Genomic DNA, 16,345 nt, shown 5'->3' on the forward strand with positions numbered 1-16,345 from the left:
CAATGGGAGAGGCCACAACAGTGAGAGGCCCGCGTACCGCAAAAAAAAAAAAAAAAATGGCCCCCTAATAGGTATGAAATGGTACTTCTTTCAATCAGATTATCCTAAGCAAACTATTTTTATAAACTACACGACGAGTTATTATTACACGGTTGTCTTATCCTGTATATAAAATGCTACAAACATCCTGTGTAAGTCTCACAGGAGAAGGTAAAATACGGTTATTATATGTTAAATTTTAAACATCCTAACACCAATATTTCTCCAAATCAAAAGCAATCCAGAGTTTTCGAACTGCAGTTGAAAATCCTACAGCAAAGAAGTATATCCGTGCCTTACCGAAGGGGTCACCTGTGTGATACCAGTCTTGACAAAACCAAAGCCTCAGTACAGCCTAAACTGCCTCAGACTTGACCCGGAGGCGGGACTGCGCAGCCCGAGTGCGCATGCGCGTCTCGAGGCGCGCTCCCTGCCGGCCTACGTGCGCGGGCCCGCGGAACAGCGTAAGGGCGGGGCTCGTGAATCTAGTCGTGGCGGCAGTCATGGCGGCTGCGTCGGGTTCAGTTCACCTACAACGCTGCGTGGTGTCGCCGGCTGGGAGGCACAGCGCCTCTCTGATCTTCCTGCATGGCTCAGGTGGACTACAGTTTTCCGTCCCGGTTACTGCAGCATGGGAAACGCCCCCCCCCCACTCGGTTCCCCCAGTGTTGCCCTAGTGGGGGAAGCGCTGGCCCCAGTAGGGCGCGGTGGACTCGGAGAGGGTGACTCTCCCCTCGGTAGCCCCGCGGCTGTGGACACACGGGTCTGGTAACCTGTCCCCGGCCGTCCTTACCCCCCACCCCACCCTTGTCTTCCTTTTGCCTGTCTTGCAGTCACTGGCCCGCTGTTCTGGCCTTTGTGTCCCGTCATTCGGCCAGAGGCCCTCTGTTTACATTCTCTCCATTGCAACCATTGCCACACATTCCCCTGCCCCATGTCTCTCCCCCAAATTTAAACAGAGCAAGTTAGAAAGGTAAGTCTTTTGCTAGAGACAAATAACATTATCTAGTACTTTTCAGAGTCAGCTACTAGTGATTGGAATTTTCAACCGCAGTGGATTATTTATCTCCTTTCTGTGAGGGACCATGCCAGGGCTGGAGTGCCTTTCCCCCTTCACTCTTTCCTGCTCCCCCTTCCTTCTCCTTTCCCACCCCCCCTTGTCTTTCAGACCCCAAGATAAAGCACAGAGTCAACTCTGAATCCCAGGGGTGGTATTCTCCTTCCACCGCCTGCCTTTAGTGATGTGTTTAATTCTGTATAGCGTTTCTTACACTTACCTGTAGTTACTTCTGTCTTCCCCACTTCACTTCTTCCTCAACAGTAAGGACGCTTGTTTGAATCTTTGCATCCCTAGTGCGGCCCAGGGTAAGTTCTTGGGAAGTGTTTTTTAAAGAAATGAAATGCAGCCTGTGTCCTCAGGGGGCCTACCTAAATTTAAAAACAATTCATTTAGTTTGACTCAGCAGTGGAGATCACAAGAGATCACAAGATGGTGCATGATTTACTGCCAAGTGAATTGTAAGGAAAAAAACTTTGGATAGGCATTGTTAAGGCTTTTGGAAAATGAAGAGCTTGTTAGGTTTGCCAGAGGAAGTGGTCTTTAAACTGGGACTTATGTAGGCTTAAAGAGGACAGTCATTGGATAGTGGAGAGGATTATAAAGGTACAGGGTGGAAACCTGGAAATGGGCAGTTGTAGGAAATATTCTCATTTTAAAAATGAGTCTGGGTAGATTGAATAGTTTGTCCATGGTCACTTGGCTATTACTGTGAGTGGTGGTGGAATTGGGATTTGAACCCAGATCTCTGACTCCAGAATCAGTGCTCTGGAGAGGTAAGTTGAAAAAACTCTGAATTAGGGTGTATCATTTTGGAAATAGGGAAGAAAAAGACCAAAGATGTTTGAAGGGAAAGACTTGACTAATGAAATATACTTAGAAGATGAGGGGTCTAAGATGACAGCGATGCTTATAACTCGGAGACTAATACTAATATTATTTGGGGCTCCAAGGGTGTTTATAAGCACCCGGAAATTCCCCAATACCATAGTCCTTTTAATAAGTAAATAATTTCATAAAAAGTCTGAGACTTCTTTTTTCCCTGGACAGCTTTGCTTAAAGTTACTATCCTCACTCTTTTCAATTTCAAATTACTGACATTTTAAAATTTGTAACCATATGTCTCTGAAAGCCAAAGTTGTACGTATATATTTTTTCCCTCTGTGCTTTGAACGAAGAGTGTATCCAAAGAATCCTGCCAGTTATGCAAGTATAATGCAGTTCCTGTGTATTTTGAGCTCCAACTTATTGGGAATATGATTTTACATTAGACAATAATATATGTGGTTATGTTATAGGATATGTTTGGCTTCTGGTTAATACAAATGTGGGCAAACCGATTTTAACAGCTTTACCATACTCTTGGAATAAGGTGCTGGCTTTTTAAAGAGCAGACTTTATGAATGAATGGATGCATGTTGTTTTGTAGCATTTAGTTTTGCTTTTCAAGGTTGAAAAAGTGTTTAGAGGCAGATTTTGTTTTTTTAAAAAATCTTGAAAACTTGAGGTTCTCTTCTAGGCTGTGGCAGCCATAGAACATCCTATAGGAATAGAAGTTATATCTAGCCAACTTAATTTGAGTGTTTCCAACTACTAAAATACCAAAAAAGTACCTTCTTCTTTCAGGATGATGAAAACAAATGATAGCTTAATTAGCTTTGCTCAGCTTCTCAGATTAGATAAATTCACTATTATACGCTCCATTAGGACACTGTGGTTCTTCTTCCAGTGGCATTCACCGTATTTGTAATTACCTAATTTAATGTCTGTATTCCACACTGAGCTATAAGGTTCACACAGGCCCAAATCATGCATGACTTGCTTTCTCCCCGTAGAGTAAGTCTCAGCAAATTGACTGAGTTGGCTCTTACTAAATTCGCCAGTAACCTCTGTGTTGCTAAATGTAATGGACATTTTTCAGTCATCATTTTATTTGAACTGTCAGCAGCATTCACCTTTCTTCTTGAAACACTCTCCTGGTTCTTTGTATGTATTTTGCACACTCATTCTCCTCTCCCTGGCCATTAATGTTGGGCTTCCTCAAAATTCGGTCCTAGGTTCTCTTTTCTTCTCCCTCTACATTTTTCTCCTCAGGCTAAATTCCATACAAGCCCACAGATTCTATTTTTATCTCCGTTCATGTGACACAAATATGTGTCTCCATTTTAGATCTCCTTTGAGCTCTAGACCTGGTTATCCAACTGCCTAATAGTCATTCATGCATTAATCTATGCATTCAAGAAATATCTATTACATGGCCACTGTGCAAAGCACTGTTCTACGCTCTCAGCTCCTAAGAACCTGGATTTTGTCCTCCACCTGGTTGTAGGACCCTTCGTGTAGGACCCTTCGTGTAGGACCTAGAATGCATTACAAAGAGGGTACCTCACACTCAGTGTGTATAGACCTGCTGCCTCCTGTGTTTCCTGTCTTGGTGTATATAGCTCTGGCCAAAAACCTTGCCATCACCCTAGAAACCCTTCATAATTGACCCCTCATAACTAATCTGTTGCCAGTTTCTTTTAATTTTATCTCCTAAATATTTCTAGTATCTATTTCTGTATACTCCACTGCTATCACTGTAGTCTAAGCATCTGTCTTCTGAACAGTAGCCTCCTAACTATCCTTCCACATCTATCTTTGTCCTCCTTCAGGTCTGTCTTCACATAGCTTCCAGAGTAATCCTTAGAAGCATGCCCCCTTTCTGCCCCCAAAAAACCTTCATGGCTTCTCCATGCTCTCAGGCTTTGTCGGGACGTTAGGATCCATCCTGCATTCACTGCTTTTCCTCTCATTTTCTGCTTTTCATTTCAATGCCATACTGCTTCCTGTACAGCATTTCAGCATTTGCCATATCCTGTCTGAGATGCTTTTCCCTGTGCACTTCAGTTTTTACCATCCTGTAGATCGCAGTTCAGACCATTCAGCGACTATCTACTGGATGCCTAGTTTGTGTCAGCACTGTCCTAGGCATCAGATGAACAAGTAACTCACTGGCTGAAACACAAAATGAACCTTGCCTTGTGGAGTTTATATTCTAGTGAAGTTATCCCTGAATCCTTAACTGGGTCAATTCTGAATCTAATAAACCCTTGAGGTACGAAGTGTCTTACCTTTGCAGTGGTTACATTTGTCTTTCACATTTATTTATATGATTATTTGACTAATGTCTGTTTCTCACAATAAACTATACACTCCATGAATATAGGAATTCTTTCTCCCCATCACCTTCCCATCACTGCCTCTCTAGCAGTAAGCACAGTGTCTGACACATTAGTAGGTATTCAATAGATACTTTTTTAATTGCTGCCTTAATGAATTGATTGATTAAAAACTAGAGTTGTTAACTTGAAAATTTTCTCTTTAGGACCACATAAAGTAAACTTATAATTCCTTCCATTTTTTTATGGAAATACACATATATTAATTCTTGCATGAGGCTTGGTTGTTTTTCAGCCATGGAATGTACAGTCATTATTTTAGATTAAACATTGCCAAAATTAAATTCTCATTTCTTCAGGTAAAAAATAAAAGTATGCTGAATACCCCTTTTGAAGAAATTTGGTTTTTTAACCAAGAAAATTGTTTTAGGTTGTTACAATTACAAAATTTTATAAGCACTTTAGGAATTTACTATTTTTAAGAGTAAAAAAAATAAATGACAGTGTTTAAAATCAGATATGGAAAGGATTTCTTTTTTAGAAAAATCAATTGCTTTATTTGTTCCTATTGTATCCTTTAAACAAATGAGGAAACTTAAAACTCAAAGTTAAACAGGTCTTTAAAGTGAAGTCACGAGTAAACTAATCAAAATTATTTCTAACTATTGATGGCTGATCAGTTATTTCCCATTAATAAATCTGTTTCTATACAGTTATTTTTATTTATGAAGATTTTTTTATTCTGTGTTCCAGCCTCTGTGTGACATGAAAGTTATAGACTGCTTTTAAATACACTGTATTGTCAAACTCTTTTAACCTAATCTAGATTTTGTGATTCATCAGGTGATTCTGGACAAGGATTGAGAACGTGGATCGAGCAAGTTTTAAATCAAGATTTCACATTCCAACATGTAAAAGTTATTTATCCAACAGCTCCTCCCAGGTATGCAGTAATTTAATTCATTACTCAGTATAACTCTGTGGCATAAAATATATATAAATGTACCAGCTAGATGGTTTTACAGCTTAATTCTGTATTTAAAATATTTTAAATTGGGGTTCTTTTTTCCAGAACTTTTTTTTTGTTGTAGCAATTACTCTGTTAGACCAAGTTTTGCTAGGTAATTTATTCTTTGAAAAGCACTCCCTGAAGTTAACTTAAACTTTGTCCCAGGCATGGTTTACAGGACTCTGCTTTCTGTGGCCCTGCAGATTGCTCATCTTTCAAACTCTTTTCCCCTTCATTCACCCCCTAAAGAAACTAATAACTCAAACAAGGATAATCTTTCTAATAATTCAGTTAAACCAGAGTTCATAATCTCTGGAAAAAGGCTTTTGTGGCATTCTTTCTACACGTAGAAGGTTTTAGAAATAATTTTAAGCTTTTTGAATCAGTAAACCAGAATAGGAACATGGAATCAACTACTTAATCCATATTTATACAACCTGTAGACGTGTTTAACAAAATGCACAATCATGGTATAGTTTTGAAGTCAAACTGCTTTTTTATGATTATTAAATTAACATCCACATGGTCTTTTAAACTGGGATTTACAAGTTTTTTTGTGTGTGTAAGTGAAATATTGTGCTGAACTATGCAACCCAATCTGACTTCCAATGATCTGTTCTTGATTTGGTCTTATTAGCACACTGTGTGCTTATGCAAATGCTTTGATTTATTTTTCTGAAACTTAGTATTAAGGAGAAGTATTGATAGAAGCAGAACTTCAAGGACCTTTTCATATCTACTGTTAAAAATTTACTTACCTGAGTTGATAGAATTGAAAAAGGTAGAACAATAAAATGGTAATTTTGTTGTAAGATTTAAGATTCAAAGAAAAGTTATTATTTTAATATAATTTTGGAGCAGTTTAGTATTTTGGTAGTGAAGATAAAAGACCTAATGGCCAGTGGGTTATTTTTGTGCTGTAAATTGAAGGTCTTTGAAAATGTCCAAAGAGCTTATTATTTACTATTGGCTTTTAGGGTGAGTGAAGTTAAGAGGGAGGAAGACAGTGGTATTTCCCATGGGAATGGGAAAGATAAGTTTCAGTTTTGGCTAAATATAAATGTAATTGGCTGATAAAATTGAATGGAAGATCATTGGAAGCATGATTCTAGGAATTACTATTTTTTGCTTATGAATATCATGTCATCACCAATTATGATATGAATTCTAGACCAGTGTACCTTATACTTAGGCCACAGATGTTTCTGAGAGTCCAGAAATCTCCATGTGCTCTAAAGCATTATTTGTAGGTGCTGTTGTGATTTAATAAAATATAAAAGCATTGAAATTTTTTACTGAATTCATAGTAACTTTTTATTATATGTTTTCATAGTCAATAGCTATTTGGACAGATCAACAGACATTTTAGACCATGCTATCAATGGAATATACTATAAGCTACATATATACATTTTAAATTTTTGGCACCAAATTAAAAAAAAGGACGAAGAAACAGCTAAAATTAATTTTAATAGCTTATTTTATTTAACCCTTATATCCAAAATACTATCATTTCAACATGTAATCAATATGAAATTATTAAAATGATATTTTACATTCTTTTGTCCATTTTCGTGTCGTAGACCATTTTAGTTTTTATCCTCAGTTTATCACTATGCATACCTATTTATCTTATTTCTTATTTTCCTTCAGGAAAAATTCCTAGAAAGTGCTCAGAGATCTTAAAGTCAATTGCTTTTTGTTTAGGGGATTAGCTTTTCCAAATTATTTTCCACAAATGGAACAATTTGCATTATTTAACTTAGCCTGTTATTAATGTAATGTGGTTAGGTTAAAAAAATAGTAGATTGGGAATTCCCTGGCTTTCCAGTGGTTAGGAATCAGTGCTGTCACTGCCAGGGCTCCAGGTTCGATCCCTGGTTGGGGAACTAAGATCCCACAAGCCACGTGGCACGGCCAAAAAAAAAAAACAAAAGTAGATAGATAGGTAGGTAGTTAGATAAATAGGTATAGATGTGTGATTTTTTTTTCTTGTACACTCAAAAATTTTTAAATATTTTTTCTTGGTCACAAAATTAATTGTTGCCTTTACAATGATACCTACTTTATAATTTAACAGCCTCTCAAAGAAGACTGAAAAGAAAAATATAGAGTTGTGTCAAAATAAGAACAGACTACTAATTTGTTGATCAATTTTAAGCTTAGTTAACGGGTATGTGCTTTGGAAATATATTTGAAGTCACTTTTATGTTATAGTTAGACATTTTTAATACCATTTATATTTCAATATATCATAAATTAATAAGAGTGAAGCATATGTAATACATATCTAAGTGACAAATATAGTAATAAATGAAAAATAAATCCACTTGTTATTCCTTGTAATTAGTTTGAATGAAAAATCTGGTATGTACTATACAACGTGGAATCTTTGAGAAACCAGTACTTCAGTTAAAGAGGAGAAGTGAAGACTTTTAGAAATAGGTCATCTAATTCTTAATTAAAATAAAATTATAAGGACTATTAATGAAGAATTTGTCAGTTCTGTGTCTTAATTTTCACGTCGGAAATTAACAGATTTGACTAGATCTCTAAAATCACTTACAATGATTAACTTTTTGGATTTGGGGACCCTTCAGATTTTATCTAGTAAAGATAGAGTAAGAACCAGTAGTGTGGGACTTCCCTGGTTGCGTACTGGTTAAAAGTCCACCTGCCAATGCAGGGGACACAGGTTCAAGCCCTGGTCCGGGAAGATCCCACATCCCGCAGAGCAACTAAGCCTGTGCACTACAACCACTGAGCCTGCGCTCTAGAGCCTGTGAGCCACAACTGCTGAGCCCACATGCCACAACTACTGAAACCCACGTGCCTGGAGCCCATGCTCCGCAGTGAAGCCACTGCAATGAGAAGCCCATGCACTGCAATGAAGAGTAGCTCCCGCTCGCCGCAACTAGAGAAAGCCTGTGTGCAGCAACAAAGACCCAACGCAGCCAACAATAGAAATAAAAAATTTAAAAATGTCTAAATAAATAAATAAAATAAAAAACAAACTGGGTTTATATGAAGTTCAAAACCAAGCTAAACAAAAATCATTTGAAAAAAAAGAACCAGTAGTGTAATACTCATCGTCTTCTTTGCTGTACTTGTTAGGCCAGTAGGTCAGGGAAATGCCCAAGATGATAATATTATTCAGTAGGAGATTGAAGATACATGGAAGTATTGTGGTACAGTATTTAAGAATGCAGTTTTTGGATTAGGCAGACCTGTGATTGAATCCTGATTTCTCTACTTAATGCTATAAGATTTTGAGCAAAGGTATATTGCCTCCCTAATGGTGTCCCAGTTTCTTGAGCACTGAAGTAGAGATAATTGTATCTACCTCAGAGTTGTGAGAATTGGACGTATAATGCACATAAATTCTTCAGCACGAAGTCTGACATAAAATAAGCACTCAATAAATGTTAGTTACTTAGAGTAGTCTATGATATCCTTGTGGGCAAGATATAGAGATATCCAAAGAATTACCGATAATCCTTGAGGAAATTTTCCAGATCTGTGTTTCCGGGTTGTATTCTTAAGCCTTATTTGGGTTTGAAGCTTTATTTTAATTTAGGTGAGGAGACAGTGCTCAAATTTCCAGATGATATCCTCAAAAGAAATGCCCAGTCATGTTGTTTGCCCATGTTTTTATTTGGTTGTCTATCCTTTACTTACTGATTTGTTAAAGCTCTGTATATTTTTAGATACAGCTTGTTGTTGTTAGATGTATGCGTTCAAATATCTTGTCCCTGTCTGGTTTGCATTGTCACTCTCTTAATGAAATCCTGTGACCAGAAGTCCTAATACGTTTCTTTAAAAGTAAAATTTACAGTGAAATGCAAACATCTTAAGCATACAGGTCAATCAGTTTTTATGAATATATGCACTTGTTTACTTCAAATATAGAGAATGTTCCCACCACCCCAGAAAGTTTTTTTGTGCCTCCTTCCAATCAATTCCTACCACACATAGATTACCATTGTTCTGATTTCTATCACTGTAGTATAGTTTCGCCTGTTCTTGAATTTCAACTAAATGGGATAATTTAACCTTCTGTGTCTGGCTTCTTTCACTCAACATAGTGTTTATGTGCTTATCAGTAGTTCATTTAAAAATTTTTGAGTAGATATTATATGTGAATGTACCACACATTTATTTATCCATTCTACTGTTGATAGACATTTGGATTATTTCCAGTTTTTGAAAACAATGTATGTCACTGCTATAAGTACTTTTGTGTTTCTGTGAACATATTTTAATGGATTCTTACCTGAACTCGGTTCTCTTTCATTGGTCTATTTTTTGAATTTTATGCCAATATAAAACCGTTCTGATTAATATAGCTTTATAGGGAACTTTGAAATCAAATTGTATAAGTTCTCTTTAACACTTTTTCATCCTAGGTTCTTTGTATTTCTATGTAAATTTTAGAATCCACTTACCAATTTTACAAAACACCTGTTTGGATTTTGATTAGAATTGCATGTAATCCATAGCAGGTTTATTTACAGAAAATTGATGTCTTCCAGTCCATGCACATGGTGTGTCACCGTTTATTTAGATCTCTATTCATTTCTCTCTGCAGTGGTTTAGAGTTTTCAGTAGAGAGGTCTTTTGCCAAATTTATTCACAAATATTTTATGTTTTTTTGTTATTGTAAATGGAATTTTTTTAAATTTAAATCTCTAATTTGATTGTTACAAGTACATAGAAACATTTTATATTTGCATCTTGTTCTTATATCTTGCTATCTTCCTAAATTCACTTATTTCTAGTAGTTATTTAGTAGATTCCTTATGATTTTTGTATAAACAATCATATCATCTATGAATAAAGGCAGTGTTACTTTCTCCTTCCCAGTCTTCCTTTTATTTTATTTTATTGTCTTGCCTTATTGTGCTTGTTTGAACTTCTGATAAAGTGTTTAATAGAATCAGGGAATGCCTTCCTGTGTAATCTTAGAGGGGAAGTGTCCAGTATTTCACCATTAAGTATGATGTTAGTCAATAGGTTTTTTTCTTTGCACCTTTTATTAAGGAAATTTATTTCTTTGCCTAATTAGCTGAGAGTTTTCTTTATGAACTAGTTAGATGCTTTTTCTGTATTGTTTTGAGATAATCTTGATTTTTATCTTTCATTTTGTCAGCATGGTGAGTTACACTGGTGGACTTTCAAATGTTAAACCAACTATTCATTCCTATTATAAACCCTGCGTGGTCATAATGTATTATCCTTTTTATATATAGCTGAATTTGATTTGCTGTTATTTTGTTGAGAAATTTTGTGTCTGTGTTCATGAGGGATATTGATCTGTAGTTTTCTTTAATGTCTTTATAAAGTTTTGTTATCTAGGTCATACTGTCTCTTAAAATGTGTTAGGAAATGTTACCTTCTCTGTTTTCTGAGTTTGTGCTATTTCTTCCTTCAATGTTTGATAAAATTCACTAGCGGAATTATCTGGACCTGAAGTTTTCTTCTGTGAAGATTTTGATAATTTCTTTCACATAATGAGAATATTAAGATTTTCTGTTTCTTTTTCTGTCAGTTTTGATCATTTGTGTTTCTCATGGAATTTTTATCTAATTTACAAAATTTATTGGCATAAAGTTGTTTGTGATATTTCCTTTTAAGGCCTTTAGGATTTGTGTTGATATCTTTTATTCCATTGCTGATATTAATAATTTGTATATTTTTCTCTTTTTTCTTGCTTTATCTTGCCAAGGGGTTATTAATTTTATTAATCTTTTCATCGAACCAGCTTTGGCTTTGTTAATTTGCTCTCTTATTTGTTTTCTATGTCATTTATATTTGCTCTTATATTTATTAGTTCCTCCTATTTATTACATTAAAGCTCTAAATTTCTCACTAATTACTGCCTTAGCTAATTCCCACTAGTTTTCTCTTTTGTATTTTTAGTATTATTTATATTGAAATATTTTCTAATCTCTCTTATGTTCCCATTATTATTCCTGTGTAACAAACCACCCCAAACAACTTTTATTATGGTGAAACATCTATGGGTTAGAAATTCAGAAAGGGCACGGCACTAATGTCTTGATTCTGTTCTATGATAATTGGGGCCTCTGCTGGGAAAACTTGAAGGCTGGGGATGACTGGGCAACTGCTAGGGACTGGAATCATCTGAAGGTTCACTCATATCTGGCACTTAATACTAGATATTAGCTGGGACCTTCCTTTGGTCTTGTTACTGTGACACCTGCATGAGTTCTCATTATCTGGTGTCTTGGGCTTCCTGGCAGAGTGGAGGCTGAGTTCCAAGAACAAATGCCCTAAGGAGAACCAGAAAGGAGCTGTATTGCCTTTTAAGACATAGTCTTAGAAGTTACATATTGCTGTTTCCTCAAGAAGAGCATGTGGGATGAAAGATATTGTTCTGGCCAGATATGGAAAACAGAGTTCTGCAAGCTTCTTTAACCCGTAAGTTATTTAGAAATATGTTGTTAATTTCCAAATATTTGGGGCTATTCTCAATCTCTTATTGCTGTTGACTTCTGATTTCATTCTACTGCTGCCAATATTCTGTACAGTTTCAGTCTTCTGATACTCTTTGGCACTTGTATTATGGTCTTGCATAAGGTCTTCTTGGTGACTGTTATTCTGTGCCTTTGTGTATAGGGTTCTATAAATGTCAGTGGCTTAAGGTGGCTATAGTATTAGTCAAATTTTATAGTTTCTTAGTAATTCTAAGTCATTCTATTAGTAACGAATGGGTATTAACATCTCCAACTATGATTGTAGGTTGGTCTATTTCTCCCTTTAGTCCTGTCAGTTTTCTCTTCATGGTTTTTAAGCTATATTATGTACATTCCCAGGTAGGATTATTGTCTTCCTCATTAATAGCTACTTGTATATTTTAATGTTCGTTTTTATCTCTGGTAATTCCTCAAAGTGTACTTTGTTTAATAATAATATAGTATATATCAGCTTTTATTTTTACTGTTTATATAGCGTATATTTTTCATCTTTTTACTTTTAACACCTATATCATTATATTTAAGGTAGGTTTCTTATAGATAACATATTTTTGGGCTTTGTTTTTTCTTTAACGAATCTGTCAGTTTCTATCTTTTAAGTGATTTGTTTAGACCATTTGCATTTACTGTAACTATTGATATGTTTAAATTTATTGCTTTTTGTTACTCTTTTTTCCTTTTCCATCTTTTTTGGATTTAAGAAAATTAATACTCTATTTTCATTTATTCCTTTTTTTCCTGATTGTTCTAGGGATTATAAGATACATATCACACCTTTCACCTGTTTACTTTTTACCACTTTACACAAGATGTTGAAGCCTTACAACCATATAGTTTCCTTTATCCTCCCCACCTTTATGTTTGTTGTATATGTTTTGTCAATGTACATTGAAAACTCTGTCAAACAAAGTTATAATTTTTGCTTTCAAACATCATACATGTTTTAAAGAACTTAAGAAGAGAACAATAGTCTATTATGGTTACCCAGGTATGGCCTGTTACAACATATCAGTATGTTTTGATTAAACTGTGAATTGCCACTTTGGCTATAAGGTATTCCTTTTCTCAACCCTATTTAATAGATGTTTTTAATCAGCTGAGTGAGGGGCATATTAAATAAAAATCAGCATTTAGTTGCTGTGTTGATTTAAATGGAAAATATTGCTTCATTGTTTTATTATGTTAATTTAGACTATATTTAATTGAAGTGCTCAATAAAGATTTTTATTTTGTGACATACTTTAGCTGTATTTGTAATTAGAGGTTTTCTTGGTTTGGGTTTACTAGTAGAATTTCCATTTAAAAAATAACAGTAATTTTTAACGGGCCATCAGTAATTTATATGATGATATAGTTTCTCGGTGTTTTGAAAAATTCTAAAAGTAATAAGATTCAGTCAGTAGTGCCTCTACTTTTAGATCCACTGTTTTTCCACATGAAGTGCATGTTTATATTTTTCACTAAACTTATATTCTGAAACAGGGTTAGGCACTCTTGATTTAGGTTTAGTAACGGGTTCATCTTTACTCCATCACTTAGGAGTCATGAAGCATGATATTAGGAGATCTCTCTCCTGAGAACAGTGGATCTGTACTATAAGTACACTCCACTGGCAAGGAACCCTCATTAAAAAATGCTATTTTGAAGAAATAGTATACTTCTTTGGTAAGTATTTTAAATGATACATTTAAATATCTATTAGTATGTAAAAGCTTATTTTCTTAGAAACATGTTCTTTTTAAAAAAACCAACAAAAGAATATTTTGACCTTTTTCTGGAAATCACAGAATGGATATTACAAGAATTAAAGTCAAAAGATATTCAGAGCAAAATAAAATAATTTTAGGTATTCTGCTGACAAAAATGATTCCCAAATCACAAATGATTATTGGCATTCATCGTTCAACAAATACTTGTTCTTGGCACTGGGGGTATCACTGTGGAAAAGAGCATTACAAGGAGAGGGAATGTCAGGTGCTAAGTCCCTGGATCAGTAGTGAGGTGGTCCTGAAGAAGAATGAGGGAAATGTGACTGGAACCTAGTGAATGTTGGGGGAAGAGCAGTGAAATGAGCACAGAGAGGAAGCCTGGAACCCGATGATGTTATCTGAAAGGTTATGAATGACCTTTCGATTTTATGACTTATAGGGAACAAAATCTGGTGTCAAGCTGAAATGTCAACTCTTTATTTTTTTAGACCTTGGACATTCGTTCCCGCTTAATATTTTGCCAGTGGATAATGGTTTGATTGATTGATTGAGGAGCCACACGGATGTTCTTTGCCAAACATATTTATTTATGGTGGTAATGTCTGAGCTGTTTTATACCAGCTAATAAAGTGGTTTATTTGAGGAAGAAGGTGAATGAGTGTAATATATGTGCCAGTTTGTTTACCTGCTTTAAAAGACAATCTTACTTTCATGCTTTATTGAAAGGTTTTTCTAACATCTTAGGAGAATTCTGCATTCTTGATGGCTTTATTAACAAAAAAAGTTCAAAATTATTCTTTGTCTCATCACATTTTTCCTATTATCTCCTTTGAACAGAATTAATTTTCTTAGAGAACTGAGAGAACAAAAGGCTACTATATTAGTAAAACTTATATTCTATGGAGCATCTATCTCTAATTAAGTAAGGTACTGTCAAAGACAAAAAGTTAAGTGAATGTCATTTTTTTTCTATTAATGGCTGAGTTCCCAGAATGATTCATATTTTAGCCTATGATATCATCCTTATTTAAGTGCTTCGACAGGCAAATAAACCCTTAGAGAAACAGAAGAAAATGAAAAGGGAAGTAGAAACAAGTCAAAAAAGTACCAGTCTAATTCAGGCTTTAGTATGAGTGTCGTATATTGTTTTCATTCAGAAGATCACTGTGATTTAAGTGACAATTTCAATAGTTTGAGAATTCTTTTTCTCTAACAGTGACATAAATGCTATATGGAAAGCACCTGCTTTCATTTTCAGAGTACTTTAAGAAAGTTAATCCTGAGAAGGGATTCTGGGAGGTGGGAGGGTAGAATGCTTTCTGTCTTCTCTCCCTTTCTGATTCCAATTTATCTACCTCTCTTGAGCCAAGCAGCTTCTGAAGTCAGAAGGCCTACAGGAATGAGGGAGAATTTAGGCTCTGTGGGGGTCCCCATAGAGAGCTGGCGCAGGATTTTATCTTTGCTGCACCCAGTGTACCCACTTAGAGCCTGGGGAACGAGGCAGGAGAAGCCTTAGGTAAGGCCCAGAATGTGGCTGATCCTGGGAAGAGCACAGTCTGCAGAAATCTTCCCACCTCCCAGATTCATGTCATAAAATGTTAATTCCCACAAGACATTTTTTTTTGTTTTTTTTTTTTTTGGTTGCGTTGGGTCTTCGTTGCTGTGCACAGGCTTTCTCTAATTGTGGCGAGCGGGGGCTACTCTTCATTGCAGTGGCTTCTCTTGTTGCAGAGCACGGGCTCTGGGTGTGCGGGCTTCAGTAGTTGTGGCTCGTGGCCTCTAGGGTGCAGGCTCAGTAGTTGTAGCACACGGGCTTAGTTGCTCCACGGCATGTGGGATCTTCCCGGACCAGGGATCGAACCCATGTCCCCTGCATTGGCAGGCAGATTCTTAACCACTGCGCCACCAGGGAAGTCCTGAAATCCCACAAGGACTTTTAAGGGGAATTATTTAAGAATTTACTAAATATTTGATTAATTTCTTAGAGAGAGAAAGAAGATTAGATATCTGAGAATAGGCAGGACAAGTCTGGAAGACATGTGGTAATGATGGTAGGGAGAGGTGGCCCACCTGACTCCACCTCAGAACATATTCTAAAACCACTGTAAATACAGTCGACATGATCCTAACACAGGAGTAGATAAACAGATCAGTGGAACAAAATAGAGCCTTTCCCAACCAGAATTTTCCACCTGAATCACAGAACACACAAAATGACTTGTCATTTTCTTGATTTTTGCCTAGGATGGAACAGAACTAGTACCAATCTAGATGCTTTGGAGAGAAGCCCATTCATTATAGACAGTAAATGTTATTAGGTATTAGGGTTTAATTCTCTTATTTACCTAGGTTGACACAGACTAGATAATTCAGAACTATAATATGGCAAAGGTAGAATTTCACCTTTATGAGAAAAGTTTTTGGTTTTTTGTAGTAGTGCAGGCACAACTGGCTATCCATTTGGGAGAAAATGAATTTGAACCCTTAGGTCACTTCATGTATGAAGTAAATTCCAGAAAAATTCAAAACTTAAATGTAAGAATGAAAACAAAAATCTTAGAAGGGGGCTTCCCTGGTGGCGCAGTGGTTGAGAGTCCGCCTGCCGATGCAGGGGACACAGGTTTGTGCCCCGGTCCCGGAAGATCCCACATGCCACGGAGCGGCTGGTCCCGTGAGCCATGGCCGCTGAGCCTGCGCGTCCGGAGCCTGTGCTCCGCAACGGGAGAGGCCACAACAGTGAGAGGCCCGCGTACCACTAAAAAAAAAAAAACCTTAGAAGAAAATCTTGGATTCTATATGTAAAAATGTATGGACTGAGAATACCTTAAATAAATCAGAAGACCCAGAAATTTAGTTTAATACAAAAAAAAGGA

General features: G+C 36.2%; 1 protein-coding gene across 3 annotated transcripts in view; it reads left to right on the forward strand.

Moving 5' to 3' along the window:
- The first annotated feature begins 538 nt into the window (after positions 1-538).
- The window catches only part of LYPLAL1 (lysophospholipase like 1), a 36,538-nt gene continuing 20,731 nt past the window's right edge, over positions 539-16,345 (forward strand). For 2 of the 3 annotated variants that reach the window (XM_027122216.1, XM_027122215.1), the window contains exons 1-2: positions 540-636; positions 5,101-5,200. In XM_027122216.1, the coding sequence (XP_026978017.1) occupies positions 543-636; positions 5,101-5,200 (194 nt within the window). In that variant the 5' untranslated portion in view covers positions 540-542. Of the gene's footprint in view, positions 637-5,100; positions 5,201-16,345 lie in introns of all 3 variants that reach the window. The other variant, XM_027122214.1, reaches the window with a different exon arrangement.

This window comes from Aethalodelphis obliquidens, unplaced genomic scaffold (assembly GCF_003676395.1).
Source record: "Aethalodelphis obliquidens isolate GAN/ISIS:26980383/991018 unplaced genomic scaffold, ASM367639v1 scaffold24, whole genome shotgun sequence".
In the NCBI taxonomy this organism is placed as follows: domain Eukaryota; kingdom Metazoa; phylum Chordata; class Mammalia; order Artiodactyla; family Delphinidae; genus Aethalodelphis; species Aethalodelphis obliquidens.